Source organism: Labeo rohita, chromosome 9 (genome assembly GCF_022985175.1).
Source record: "Labeo rohita strain BAU-BD-2019 chromosome 9, IGBB_LRoh.1.0, whole genome shotgun sequence".
NCBI classification, from domain to species: Eukaryota; Metazoa; Chordata; class Actinopteri; order Cypriniformes; family Cyprinidae; genus Labeo; species Labeo rohita.
This window is the reverse complement of record NC_066877.1, coordinates 22678493-22694591: the sequence shown is the minus strand read 5'-3', so window position 1 is coordinate 22694591 and position 16099 is coordinate 22678493. Positions and strand designations below refer to the sequence as shown.

The window sequence follows — 16099 nt, the reverse complement described above, 5'->3', positions numbered from 1 at the left end:
CTGCTTCTAATTGGATGTTCTCATCTTAGCCTCTGTCTGGTTGATGTTGGATTATTACAGTAAATTTTGATCGTTCTCTTGTTGATCATTAGTGGTGTTTGCAGAGAAAGATCTTAGCTGAGCTTAAGTAAACTTCAAAGATAAGTAAATGTGTTTTAAGCTGTCCAGTATATCAATATCTTGCTGTGAAATGAAGAATGAAGCTGCATTTCTAGAGACTAGTCAAGAATTGGCCCTTTCAAAAACCTGTGAATCTACTCAGAAGCTGAGTCAGACATCAGCACATCGCTGGAAATGAGCAGCCCACCTCTTTACTGTATGCCTGAAACTAGCTTGGCATCTGACAAAGAAATGTGAAATATGGATTTTCATTATTTCTTGAATAATTACAAAATAAAAAAAGAGACGCTGTATTGATTTTTAGGTCTCCTGTGCTCTTCAAGTCATAAATTGTGACAGAACCCATGGTAAATGGCTGTGTAAAATTAAATATCTTGTCTTTTAACGCTGTAGCTGTATCTCAGCACCTCCAGCCCGCTGCTGTCTGCTTTCCGATCATGACACTCACCAGAGACTGTGAGATCATGGGAGGTGTGTGTTTACTGTATGTGTGTGTCAGCAGCTGCATTTGGTGCTGTGTGAGCTGCGAAGGCCACACTGAGCGTGTGGATGCTGCTCAGCGGGGAAACGCAGTGAGTCCCTGCCATCCATCAGCACCTCTGAATCACATGCTGAATGCAGCTTTGTGTTAACAGCCTCTTCACGATTTGTCTCTGGACATCATGTGAATTCATGCAGTGTGTGAACTCACAGCATGCACAGGTTGAGATTATGAATTAAAAAGTCATCAGTGCTGTATGTTATTGAATTCTAAACATCTCTTTCTGGCATTTTTCTTCAACTACAGCCTCTTACATGTGCCTGAGATTGATTTTGACTGATTAAAGCCATCTTCTAAATAGTATGCAAGTGTATTCCTAACACAGTGCAGCAGTAGTCAGATTACACTGATCACGTAAAGAGACTGAGAAAGGCACTTTAACTCTGAACACTCTGGGTGTGTATAGCCTGGTTATACTCGCCGTGTCAGCATGAGCGTGGCAAAAATGAGGTGTGTGTAGCAAAAATCACTTTTATAGTGTGTGAAAACAACCAGCCTATAATGGTAAAAATTCACCCACTTATCTTTTTATAATCCTAATAAATCATAAACAGTCTCTCAGAACAAGCCATTCCAGATTTCTCCACCAATCACCACCCATTTGCGACAGTCTCTGCCATATTAGCATAGACACAGCCCGGAGTGAGAAGCAGCAGTCTGCCATTACTGTTTTCTTGCTGTTGCTGCTGGAGATATACAATATCAGCGCCAAAGAGGCATTACAAATGCACCTAACAAGCATAGGAGTCTCCATAGACTCCCTCCATCTGAGCCACTGAGGACACCGGGGTTAAATTTCATATTAGAAGGAAATATCCTGGACAAAATTGATCAAGTCCCCTATATGTTAAGGAATCAATACCAGTGCAGCTCCAGACAAAGTATCAAGCATTTGTTTTCCAAATTGCCTTTCTAAAAGAGCTTCTTGGCACTCTGTACAGCTAGTGTTGCTAAAGCTACCGTTGTCTCTGCCTGTTTTCACTGGTGCTGTCGTCACATGCTACCAGAATGATTGTAGCCTACTATTTTATTGTTGTTGTGCTTTTCATTAAGAATAACAATGAATCCATCTTTCAAGCATTTGTATTAGTCTTGAAAAGTGAAAGGTGTATAGATGTAAGCTCAACAGTTATGTTTTTTTTTTGTAAAACGTGACATCAAGATCGCAAATTCGAAAGTGAAAGTGTCCAAAGCCCTGCTTATAACAGCAAAAGAGGAACTCAAAAATTAAATTTACAAATAATACTGATGAATAAGAATGGGTTGAATGTTAATCCCACTTTTGTTACTATATAACTACTGTATAAACTATTAGCACTAGTGGGAAGAAAGAGTCTAGAACCCTAATGTATATACCAGTGGTATGCTGTGGTGTTCTAAAATGGGAAGGCAAAGACCTCAAAGTTTTATTTATTTATTTATTTATTTTACATTAACAATGTAGTCAATATTTTATTTTTTAAAGCCAAGTATGACTCTCATCAAATTAGTGTTTTTAAGCATTTTACATTTATTCCAAAATAATAACTCAAGGCAATAACAATTTAAACTATATATTTTATTGGTGAACTTATGTTTAGCTATTCTTTTAATAGTTTTGAATTTGTTGGATCACCAGTAAATATTAATCACAGGCACAGAGATTTACCTGAAATTTTACAAAAATGATTACTCACTAAAAACTCCCACAGATCATGTTTTCATGCCATTTTAAATCTTATTTTGATGTAACAAAGTGGTTATATTTAAGTATGTGAGTTGTTTACTTACTTTTTTAAATTAGTCTTTCAATTAACACCATTTTATTGTTCATTCAGACTGTTTCACGAATGCAGAACACGACTGAACAGCTGAACATTACCAGTCATGTCCAATCATATCGCGATGGAGGCATTGCCTCCTCTCAAGTGACTTTCCCCCATTCATTCTCAATTACCCTCCCACCAAACTCACTGCATGCTTTGGGGCATCCATTAAAACTCAGTGGGCTCAGGGGTGGCAAGAGAGATGCGGATTCCCACTCTAACTTTACCTGCTGGTGTCGCTGTTGTCTTTTTTTTTTTTTTTCTCTCTCTGAAAGTCCACAGGGCCAGACATGCTCATAGTTGAAGAAACATTCACTGGACGTGCTGGAATGTGTCAAAATGTGTCAGCCCTCTCCACACAGTGTGGGTTTGAGTGTGTAGGCTATCATTTAGAAATAAGCTTCAAATGATTGCCATACATTTGATAACAGGCTGTTATTCAGAAAGACGTTAACTTGGACCTTCAGACTGCTCTTTCAGAAAGACGCAGTCCTCTTCTATTTAAAAGGGCACACAAATAGCGGGGTGTGAAGCAGAAGGGCTCCTTCTGCCTTCTTTTTCAGCAACAGCATCAGTTTAACTTCTTGTTTCATTTCTCTCAATAGCCATTTATATATTACACAATCACTGATCTGTGCTCCTGTCCTTGGCTAACTGGTTTGAGTGTTTGTTTGAGATATTTGACAGAGTAGGACATGTGGTGAGTGACTTCAAAGCTTTGCTTGGGGCCTGTGTTTTTGTTCTTAGGGGGCTGAGATGGATGTCAATTTATAAATGCTTCTGGGGTCAGTCGGGCTGCTTAGCGGAACTCAGTGTCAGGTGGTTCTCTGATACTCTGTTTGATGGATCGCTGTTTACTCAGGTTAGTGACAGTGCCGGTGTGATGGAGAGAGGCCACATATGCTGGAGTCATGGCCCAGCATAATTATTAGCTTGGAATTAGTAGTCTCCACCTCAGTCAGCACAGTCACAGACCTCTTACGGTCTGTTCACACACAAAAATGACATAACATGACTACAGTTTAAATCTAACTTCCAAGAGTCGATCTACACAGTTTTTTATTACTGTCCCCCAAACAAAGCTATCCTGTGTTGATGCAATGAACTCTTTTTCTAAGAAAGAAGTCATTCTTAGATTTGCAAAAATGTGGGTTTGTGACATCAGGTCCTGTTTTGTGCACACAGTGCCAAGTAAACTCGACATGCAATTTTTTCTGTGAAACCATCAGTTCTTGTGGTTAAACATGCATTTCTTCAGTAAATTCTTCCCGTTTTGGGGAGGAATTCGTAACCATAATAAGATGAAAATGTAATTATTTTTCATGACAATAGTCAAAAATGTGTCTCCATGTGAATAGCATGCAGTGAGAGGTAGGTTTTTCCACACACAAACTTGTACTTTTTGATTAGCACTCTCTTCACTGAATCAGTGTAAACGGAGCCCTCCTGCATAACCCCTCTGAAGGTGGTCCTGCTATACAGACCACTGCTGACTTCACATCTCTCCTCGCTTTACACACCTGCATTCCTCTCTAGTCCTGTTCTGATGAGTCTGCATGCTGATTGGTCCACGTGTTTGCATTTAAATTAGTTGCTTTAAGGGATATTTGGCTTGTAAATTAAGGGATAGGATTTATGGGTAGGGTTATGAAGTGATGCTTGTTAAACTGTTGCTGAGTGTTATATTTGCAGTGATTTTGCTGCTGTAAAATTAAAGCTCGATAAAATTAAGCAACATTGCGAATATTGTAATGATTTTAATGTGCTTTTTAATAGGCTGTTAAGTTCCCCACAGATTGCGTCATTAGAGTAGTTTCATGAGCCTTGATTCATTTCTGTGAATCAGATTAAGAGGTCAGTTTCAGTGAATTCACTTAACAAATTAAACAATTTGTTTGCATCTTAGTAACAAATGTGCCTTTTTTGTTTTATTTATTTGTTAAATGTTTGAGTAAAATGAATGCAGGTAAATAACCTTGTACCTTGATTCTTTTAACTTAATTAGTTTGATTTATATTGTGCTTCAAGCAGTTTAAATCTATATAAATGTATAGATTTCATGCATCGCCCAACCAGTGTTCAGTGTCAACCTTAGCAAACAATGACATTTCATTCATCACATTGGCCGTAATTATCTTTGCCGTGTTTTTTCCTATTTGAATCTTTAGGTTCAGCAGCACCGTCCACCTTAAGGGCTTTTTAATGTCATTTTTATGGCTGCCAGGAAGACATTGTGAAGCTATAAAAAGCATGCTGGGACTTATACCCTTTATATGTTCTTTGGCAGAAATGATCTATCTGTATCTCTCTGTCTTTCTCTATTTATCATTACATCTGGTACTAGGGCTGGATGATATGGCCATTTATATCACAATAAGTCTCTTAATTTAGTTCGATACAATAATTTCGATATGAACAATATTTTAAAAAGCCTGAAAAACTGTCAAGAACACCCACAAAATGTACCAACAAACTTCTGAAAAATAAATTTGCCGTGTCTGTGACACCTCCTCCTATAAAACTGTATAATATTTTAGAAAAAAAAGTGGTTCAAATAAATTAATGTTCACCTTTTATTTGTATTTAGTCTTCATACAAACTGAAAAATATATATTGCGATATATAGATATTGATTTATTGTCCAGCCCTATCTGGTACTCTTTGGTTGTGTATTCATTGTTTAATTTGGCTCTAAATTTATGATATTCTTATAGTGACAAAATATGTACACTCATGATATTTTATATGCATATATTTACAATAAATAATAATACATTAAGCAACATTGTGGATAATGTAATGATCCCTTTTTATAATCAATTTCTGTGAATCAGTTCAAACAGTCAGTTTCAGTTCAATCAGCATTTTTATTCACATATTAATTATACAAATAATTGAATCATTGTTTTGTATCAGTTCACTTAAACAATCTCAGTAAATTTACAGAAATGAACTAAAGTTACCAATTCTAACACCAATTTTGCTATTGACGTTTAAGCCTGAAACTTCTGTCTTAACAGTCTCATTCTTACAAGTTGTGAGGGTCACAAAAGTCTTACGAGTCTTGACTAATGACCAAATAGAAGCACAAATCATAACAGCTTTTATGATGTTGCTTGATTTTACATTGGCATCAATATATTACACTGAGTATATATCAGGAGTGCAAAGTTACGTATCTCTGAACTATGGAAGCCCGTTTTGACCAATGAATAAAAAAATAAAAAAAGGTAATTGTAACTTTCTGAAGAATTGTGAGATAAACTCAGAATTCTGAGATATAAAGTCAGAATCACATAATATAAACTTGCAATTGCAAGTTATAAAGTCAGAATTGCGAGATATAAACTGTATAAAGAATTGAGTTTATATCAGAATTGAGTTTACATCTCGAAATTCTGACTTTATAACACGCAGTTGTGAGTTATAAATTTAAAATTGTGAGATATAAACTTGAAATTCTGAGAACACATCAGTCTTTTTTTTCCTCTCACAACTGGTCTTTATAACTCGCAATTGAAAGTTTATGTCTCACAATTCTGACTTTATCCCTCACAATTGTGAATTTGTATCATGCAAGTCTGAGAAAAAAAGTCAGAATTTACTGTTCGCAAACAGCTTGATTGACAAGCGAGCTGACCAATTATAACACCGAACCCGTCATTCTGTCCAACAAACAAACCAGACAGCAGACCTGTCTGAGACAATCAGCAGACCTTTTTCAAGCCTTGCATACTGAACTGTATTACTCGCCGTTATTTAAGAAGTCCAAAACTAAACCTTTGTCTCAGTTCGTCATTGTGATATTTCACTTGGTTGATATTTATTATTTCCTTTTCAATTGATATGGAAGTCCTTATCCTGAGGTGTAGGTCAGAGCGAAATATCTGCACTCTCGGCAACCTTCAAAACTCTCATCTGCTCTCAAAGAGATTGCCATGCGTTTCATTCTTTATAGAGCAAGAGAGCAGGAGAGAGAGGCTTCATGGTTGCCATTGAATTGAAGGTCTTTCCTGCGGTTGTAAATTGCCCAGGTGATTGTGAGAATATTTCACCCCTTTATTAGTTATGGTGCTGTGTGAGTGATAGTCCTCGTTCTTCAGCAGGTACCCTGTGTTTCACAGCCTAATCTAATTCTGTGTGCACAGGTTGATTTTCCTGCTTATCTTCATAGTGTGATATATATACCTTCATCTTTTTCGTTCTCGGCTCTATAAATGGGCAGATTGTTTACGTTCGTCTCAGTCCTCTTTATTTACCGCGTCAGGGTGACTGATTGTTTCCATATTCTCCTCTGTGCCTCTGTTTCTCATATGTGCTATATTGCAGCAGGAGGACATTAAATGTTAATGCAGTTAAAAGTGAAATGCATTCTCCAAAACATTCGAACGGTTAATGTGCAGTATATCTTTCCCCGGTGTATGGAATATACCCCCTGAATAGCTGAATGAGACAGTATCTCTGTGGTAAAAATGCTTTGCATCAGACATGAATGGATCTGTGTCGAATAAAAGAAGGTGAAACATTTATTTAACTACAAATGTTACAGTTGTGCTGTTAGCGTAAATGTGGTACTTTGCACTAACTGGATATCGCACAAAGCATTAAAGCTATTTAACTCTCATGTCATGATTTTGCATCATCCTGGTTAAAGTGGCTTTATACATGTGACATCACTTCACAATAATAATGCATAATAATGTGAGTACATCAGCAAGAAAGAAATTGTAATTGTATTGTATTTTATTTCATTTTATTTCATTTTATTTCATTTTATTTCATTTTATTTTATTCAGTGGGTACTGTATATAGTTATTATAACGTGCCCTTTATTGTAAAGAAAGAAAGAAAGAAAGAAAGAAAGTATTGCAATTTTCCTTATAGTGAAAGTGAATGAAAACAGATGTCGATTTTATTATTTTATTTTATTTAATTTTTTATTTTATTTTATTCAGTGGGTACTGTATATATAATTATTCAGTGTTTCCCACAGAATTTTGTGAGACTGTGGTGGTGGACCTCAGTCCCACTAGGGGGGTGTGGGGGGGCATGCCCCTCCAGGAGAAAATTTTGTACATTTTAATGTTAAATTCATCTCTCTGGTGCACTCTGAGAGTTAAAAATTAAGAGCTCCAAAACAGGTCAGTGTACAAACTAAACAAAGAAAGAAATCTGGTGAATTGACTTGTTCTTAAAGTTTACAGGGAACTCAGTCAGTTGTGATATAGTGTCTCAGTCTAAAGTACACTCACACTGGTCAATTTGGAAGCCAAACAAATTAGAATATTATAATAATAATAATTTTATATTATTATTCCTATGACAGGAATAGCCATATATTGTAAAATAATTGCACTGTAAAATAAATTAGTAAATAAATACTTATTAGTAATTAGTAAGTAAAATAAATGAAATAAAATTTGTATTTTTCAGGTATATTATTTTACCTTATTCTTCTGTAGGAAAATTACAATACTTTTGTCCTAATTTCTACACTTGCAAGCAGGACCTAAAACTAGTTTTGCCACATCTGCCAATGGCTGGTGATTTGAGAACATTTATCAGCCCTAAATATTTTTTTTCCTGGCCATTAATCTGTTTTTGCAGTTGTACTACTACAAAAACTAAACGTATTTAATAATGAACCAAAGAACCAACCACTGAATTTTAATCACAGTACAAACAAAGATGAAACACATGTAGCATGAGCATTTTTTAATTTAAATTTGTCTGTGTCATTTCAACATTTGAATCAAAAACAGAATGACTTTAAAGCTTTGTGAAACTATGCTAAAACCCGCATAAAAACAAAAACAACAGACTGAATTTCACTCTCTGACAGCAGGTGGCGCTTGTGAAATAGAGGGGAAAATGCCATCGAAACAACGCGCTCGCTCTGCTTGTACAGGATTTTCTGTGCGCGTGTCTGTTAATTTTAGTCCTTGCTTCCAAGAAATAAACCTATGAGCTTTTATTTTGGCGGAAAACTCCAGCTTCAGTGCAAACAGGTTTACAAACGCGTCTCATTACAAATCTAGTGAAATATTGTAAACATCTGCCCATTAAAATGTTGGAATGCGTAACTGGTTGCCGTTGCATTCTCAAACGCGCGCTAAACTCACGGCAAAAACAATGTTCACCGCATTGACTGTCAATCAAAGAGTCGCTCTGACTCTGACGCGGCAAACATCAAATCACGAACTGATCGTCTGACTCTGAATGAAGTGCGTGCTTCACAAACAAGCAGCGAAACAGACTTGATGAAGGGATAAAACCATATAACGCTTAGTTCGTTTGACGGACACTTTTCCAAAGCGATGGCACGAAACACAACGTTAAAGACGTCTATGTTAAAATGACGAGTATAAATATTTTCGGTTTATTATGAAACTGTGGCGGGACAGATGAGACTGTGGCGGGCCGCCACACTCTAGTTAATGAATGGGAAACACTGTAATTATTATAACCTCCCTTTATTGCAAAGAAAGAAAATGTAATCAGTTTTTGACTTATAGTGTAAGCAAATGGAATTTTTTTTATTGATTTATTTCTATTACTTTATTTTGTTTTATAATTATTTTATTTTTTTTTATTTAGTGAGTACTCTATTTATAATTTTTAGAACCTGCCCTTTATTGTAGAAGTGGTTGCTATGTTGAATTTCTGGCTTTATTTATTTATTTATTTTTTTTATTATTTTTTTTTTTTTTTGTAGTAAAAGTGCTGTATTCTATAATAGAGATATTAATTGAGATATTAATTCTTCATGTAGCAGCATGGTTCAGTCACTAACCACTACTAGACCGTAGGTTTGTCATGATGCACTGCCCATCTCTTCCACACACACATGCTTACACACAGAGTGCAAAGTGGAAGATAAAGCGGGTCAGAGTCTGGAGGGACAGCAGAAGGTCAGCAGTGTGTCTGTGTTTGTGTTTAGCTGTCAGAGGAGATGAGCGGGATCGTTCAGGTGCTGGACGTCTGCCGTCAGCTCAGCCCCTGCTCTCCTTACGGTTGGAGCCAGCCAACATGTTTTATTACCCTGAAAATTACTCCAGCTCAGTTAGCCCTTACCAGATAACCCGTAAAATCTTCTGTGCTTCACTGAGAGTGTTATGTGTACGTGCTGCAGAGTGTGTTGTGAGAAATTTGGCTGCCTGTAGACACGGTACTCGTGGGAATGTTCCAGGGGACGCTCTCTAAGAGGAAGCTGGATAGAGACAGAGAGTAGCGAGTGTCCAGACTGTGTGGGAATGTTGTGCCAAACATTCAAGCCAAGCTGCCTCTTCTGTGAGTAAATCTCACCCTCTGATTTCAAAGATTTTCATCCTCAGATAATCAAGCTGCATCTCAGATTGCCGTTGCATCATAGTAAAGCTGCACATCGTCTCTATTGTGTCCCAGATTTTCCTATAATTCCCTAAGTACCTCACCCTTGAAACACAGGCTTTAAACACCTATAGCAGACGAAAGAGGTGATTCATGATGACCCACACCATTCACTTATCTGTAACTGAATAAATTCAACGTAATGTTTAGCTTCAGTACAATGGAAAATGTAAAATCACCTGGGCTGAACTGCCTCAGCATTAGTGTAATAAACAATGCAGTATAAGGATGAGCCAAGGATGAGTTCTGTTATTAACATGAAAATAGTGGTCTAAAGAAGTATTTGGATGTCAGCGCCGATGTTAAGCATTTTTATGGTTGTCGTTATCGTAATTTTCAGAACTGATTTTCCGATCAAATAATTTAATTCTTAATTTGAACATTCCTTTTCATTTTTACACTAGACATATGTATCAGTTCAAAATATGATTATGTACTTGATCTGTAATAATCGGTATTTGCATCGGCCCTGAAAAACGGCTCTATCTTATCGAGGTTTAATTTAAATCATTTTATTTTATGTTATTTTATTTTATATGTTATGCTATGTTATGTTATGTTATGATATATTTGTTATTCTTAATTTTGACATTAATTTTAATTTTTACACCAGACATATATATCGGTTCAAAATATTATCACCTACTTGATCTGTAATAACTGGTATCGGCATCGACCCTGAAAAACAGCTACAAAAATGTAATTAATAAATAATTAATTTATTTTTTATTATATAATATTTTATATTATTTTATATATTTATTCTTAAATATATAAGTTATTCTTAATTTTGACATTTATTTTCATCTTTACACCAGATATACACTATATTGCCAAAAGTATTCGCTCACCCATCCAAATAATCGGAATCAGGTGTTCCAATCACTTCCATGGCCATAGGTGTATAAAATCAAGCACCTAGGCATGCAAACTGTTTTTACAAAGCTCAACAGCTCAAATGTGAGCGGGAAATGGACGTTTTTAAAATTTCAGTACCGAAAGTACCAAACCTGGTACCTTTTGACAACTCTATGTTCTAATGAAGTCTCTCATGCTCACCCAGCCTGCATTTATTACAAGGAAAACAGTGATATGAAATAGTTATGAAAAAGTTAAACCATTCAAATATATTTAATATTATACATTTAGAAATAATAAAAGATAACACAAGCACAGTTTGCAAAACATTTCAAGTAGAAGATAAAATGTCTGTTTGTCAAACATTAGTGGATCATGTTAATGTCAAGTGTCATAAAAACACTTTATTTTATGGCTTTTATTACCAGCCTTATTTTTTTGCTTTAAAAAGTGCTTTTGCACCACTGGCTCCCATAACTTAAAATCTCATCTCCAGTGTCTGAGTGGTGGTTTAGATAAAGAAGATCCATGCAGTAGTCTGCATAAATCACTCAGGGGAGTGTCTGGTGTATGGCTTATCAGTAACAAGCATCTGGGCTGGTCGGTCTGATTGATGTTCGCTCTCTTGGATAGACTACTATTACTTTTTGTTCTTGCTGATAGAGAAGAGGTTCCCCAACTGAGCAGATGTTGATTTAAATGTTAGCATGTCAAACACAGTAACAGAACATCCATCAGCTGAAGGTTTGCAGTGTGGGAAACTTTTGTGGTTGTAATTATAATGTGATGTAGTTGTGTTTGCATCGCAGCAAGCCAACCTCACGCATACGTTTTAAAAGAACGGAGATATATGCATTCGAATATATGCATGCACGTGTTATGATGCATATTGTTGTTCCGAGTCATGGCCTTGTGGTTAAGCATGGGTCCAACACACAGAGGTGCATATTTCCTGTTCTGTCTGCTCTGTCTCTATCAAACAAATACAGTTATTTGTTTCATGATGGCTGAGCTAGTGTACACTGTTTATTTTAGCTTTTAAATACCATAACTTGCTTAGATTGTGACACAAAGCATAGGCTAGTCTTCTATTTGATGCTTTTGCAGCTTCTCCAAGTGTTTGATAGTGTAATTTACTGAGAAATCCCTCAGAGGTTTTAGATAAAAATTTGGGGGATAAGTACAGGGATTATTTATATATTTATTTGCTTATTTATTTGATTTGTACAACCTTTTTTGACCCTCTATTGAATGATGTTTAAAAAGTTTTTGAAGGTCTATGAGGAACTAAAGTAGCTGACAAAGTATGATTGTGTCGTCCGCACAGATGCCTATTTGTGCACTCTTGCACATTTTTGCTAATTGCATCTAAATGACCATATAAAGTAGACTAGTTGTAGTAGTAAAAGATACAGGTGAAAAATATGGTGCTGATCTTGACTTTTTGTATTTAAATGAGATATTACAGACAATAAATGTCTAAATAAAATGACATTATTCCTCACTTAGCATTGTTATCAAACCGTTGCATATGAGTTTACGTTGAAAACAATAGTTGATCCTTTATTAAGAATAGTAATTCTCAGTGGGTCCCAGGGTAAAACATGCACTGCATTAAAGGAGACCCATTATTCCCCTTTTACAATATGTAATATAAGTCTCCTGTGTCTGTAAAGTTTCAGCTCGAAATACCCCACAGATCATTTATTATATAATTTTGAAAAGAGTGGAAGTGGAAAACACTTTTTTTCGTGCGTGTCTCTTTAAATGCAAATAAGCTGCTGCTGTCCGCCCCCTTTTGCAGAATAGGGCTGTCTTCATAGCTTGTATTTTAGAAACTCTCTTTGGTTTTTATTCTCATGTCTTTCACACTGAAATCATGCATTTTAAGCCATATTAGTTTAAACTTCTAATATGCGGTTTTCTAAGCATGCACTGAGAGCGCCTGTCACACAGCTTGTGAGTAATAAACAAAGTTCTGTTTCGTGTCTTATTGCGCTTAAACAGTTAAAAACAAATGAGTTCCAAAAACAATCGGTTATGCCTGTAAAGGTAAACGGCTGGGTTTATGTTTATGTTAGTCTTGTCTCCTCTGAGGCTGAGACTCTAAACCATATTCTGTGTTCGTCTGTGCAGCCAATAACAGAACAGTTAGCATGCTTTGCTTGAACTTTTGCCATGGTGTTAGAACTGGTACACTGTTGTCGCTTGAGAAAACAAGTTGATGGCGCATATTAAGTGGTGGTAATATTATAATAAGATCCTCTTTCTATGTCATGGGGGAGCGAAGTCTGAGTGGCTCGTTTTTTTCACATGCTTTCAGAGAAAGGCTTACCAAAATGAAGTTACTGGGTTGTCCTTTTTCACGTTTTCTAGGTTCGTAGATACACCGGAGACCCAATTATAGCACTTAAGAATGGAAAAATCTGATTTTTTTATGATGTCTCCTTTAATAAACTTGACTTTATATTCAAATTTAAACTGACATCAGTCTCTCTTTTTGTCTTTCTGTAGATCTGAAGAGGGAAGCGAGCATCTGCCACATGCTGAAACATCCTCACATAGTGGAGCTTCTGGAGACCTACAGCTCTGATGGGATGCTCTACATGGTGTTTGAGTTGTAAGTCTTTTATTCTAAGCAAATCTGCACTTGGGTTTTATCATTGTATTATTCTTTATTCACAAAAAATCCCAAATGCAATGAAAGTCCAAAATGTTGTTTTAGTATATGTGAAAGTAGGGCTGGGCGATATGGCCATATCAGTTGATATCCATAATTATCACGATAAATGTCACATTTTCATTTCTTTTATGTTTAAAGGCAGATTTTTGCTACAATGTGAAAGTTGTAAAAACCAGACGGTTAATTGTGGCTGTAAACTATTCTTTATGGTCAGAACACTTCATGTTTTTTTAATTCTTTACATTTTTCCATCATTTTTCCTTAACAGAAAAAATATATATTTCTTAGTTCTGCATTTTTTAAGTAAGGGATAATGTACATTTATGTACATGTCCACTTTGCGTCAGGCTGCTGATAAGCCTGTCAGCTTTATTTTGCAATAGCAGCTGGCTGGATGTACATTATCCTGCTTAAAAACTGTTATCCTGCCGCAAAACTAAATAATTATACATAAAACATCGATCTGAGTTGAAATATTTGAACGCAAAGCTTCTGTTATGAAGCAGTTGCTAGGAAGCGTCAAGTTCAAAATAGACAGACGTTTAAGGGAGATGGTGCAGTCATATCACAACATTTTACCACATAAATAAAGATATTGATTTAAGACAAAAAATGTTTCAAAATCTTACCAGTTTGTTAGTTATCTTACAGTCCATTACAGTGTACAAAACAATCGTTGCAAAATTACAGCAGCTGCATTTGTATAATGAGAGAGCTGCGATACCAGGATGACATAATTAATTAAATCACCTCAATACCATGGTACATGTCTACATTAATAATATAATTAAATTCATTACAAATATACCCACATTTCTGACGCAATACCACTGTGCAGTTAGTGCTATACTATGCAGTTAGTATATCTATGGTAAATGATGGGGATTTGTAGATTAAAAAGCCTTCTGACTGTATCGTTGTGCACAGTGTTTCTCCTGTTTGTTAGCACTGTTTCATCTGGCTATAAACCGAGTCATTTGTGTTCTTTACTGAATTCAAGTTTATCAGGAAAATTGATATCGCACGATAATTATCATTATCAAAATGTGAAAGGAGTTTTGTGTTACTTCGAGGTTATTTTAAAGCATATTGCGATGAGGTTGGGTCAGTGAACCCTAAAGAGCATCTCAAAACAAGGCATGAACATGCTGTTCTCTATCCTGAGTAGCCTGTGTCCGTTACTCTCTCAGCAGTTTTGTGCTATAGGGTGAGCTTTTCTAATTCCTCAAATGCTAAATGCTCATATGCTTATCTGAAGTGCAGAGCTTTTCTCAAATAGCTTTCATGCAGTGTGAGTTCTTATCTAGAGAAGCGCAGCTGCCTCTCAAGGGATTTTCTTTAAAGGCCTTAGAGACCCGAGCTGACACAAAAGCAGTGGCGTCCAAAGCTCTGCTGCCCCCTGGAAACAACACTGTTATGGTCTTGGTGTTAAAGCATTGGGAATATTTTCAATTGGAAAAGTGTTCATTTCTAAAAATGGCCACTATTAACCCAGTCCACAACTCATAGTTCAGTTTGTGCTCAGAGGTAACAAGGCAAATACCAGCGAAGCAAAAATCACATTTGAGACAGGCGTTGCAATAAATGTGTCTCCCGCCCTGAAAGTTGTGAAATTACAACACCATCACAGTTCTTGAAAACAGTTTAATATATAGACCCAAGGAGGGATTTTGAATCAGATTTGAATGTAGGTGAGATTAGACAAAATAGATTTTTCATTCTTATCTTAAAAAATTTGTATTATTTCCTGCAAAGTTTAATCAGAAATATTTTTAAAACTTTTGTGCCAGTGTTTGACTTCACTTTGCTGATTAGTTTCCTGTCTGTTCTGTCTTTTCAGCATGGACGGAGCAGATCTTTGCTTTGAGATTGTGAAGAGAGCAGACGCTGGTTTTGTTTACAGTGAGGCAGTAGCCAGGTAAACACTTTTGAGGACATTTTCAGAACAGAAAATTGTCTCCATTTGTTCACCGTTGTGTAGTTCCACACCTAGTATCATTTTCTTTCCATTCAGGTAGACAAGGCCAATAAAATTTAAAGTTAAAATGGGTTTCTCTCTTTCTCTTTCTTTCTCTCCTCTCTGCTCTCTGTTTGTTTTAGTCACTACATGAGACAGATCCTAGAGGCTTTGCGGTACTGCCATGACAACAACATCATTCACCGGGATGTGAAGGTAAGCTCGGTGTTGTCTTAGTCTAAGCTGTGTTACACATTGATGTCTTGGTGGTTTTCACACTTTTGCAACTTCCCACTTCTGTTGTATGGTATTATTCTACCATCACAATGTAAGAATAAACTGGGCTGTTCTCTTTTTTCATAAGGACCCACGCTTACAGGTTCTAAGAAAAGAAGCTTCATATATGCTGCTATGCTAATGGAAGTTTTTATCAAGCCAAGATATTTGGTTTACTTATATTGAAGAAATGTACAAAACTTTTTTTAGTTTTTACAAAACTTTATTCTCAGTATTTAAATTTTTCAGACATGTAACAGGATTTTTAATGCAAAGCTCAAACATATACAGTAACAACACTTAAAAATGAAATGTGACAAAATTAAAAAAATTAAAAATTGAAAATAAAATACTCTGCTATGTTTATTTTTACTTTAGTACCAATAATATTTGGCATTGATCAGACTTAACAATCGCTGGTTTAATTACTTACTCTGTATCTCTGAACTATTACTTACTGTATCTTCAGT

At 36.0% G+C, this 16099-nt stretch overlaps 1 protein-coding gene across 1 annotated transcript in view; it reads left to right on the top strand.

Annotated features, from left to right (window-relative positions):
- The window catches only part of caska (calcium/calmodulin-dependent serine protein kinase a), a 158040-nt gene that overhangs the window by 84213 nt on the left and 57728 nt on the right, over positions 1-16099 (top strand). Inside the window, 3 exon segments of the mRNA XM_051119953.1 lie at positions 13228-13333; positions 15237-15314; positions 15497-15569. Of these exon segments, the coding sequence (XP_050975910.1) occupies positions 13228-13333; positions 15237-15314; positions 15497-15569 (257 nt within the window).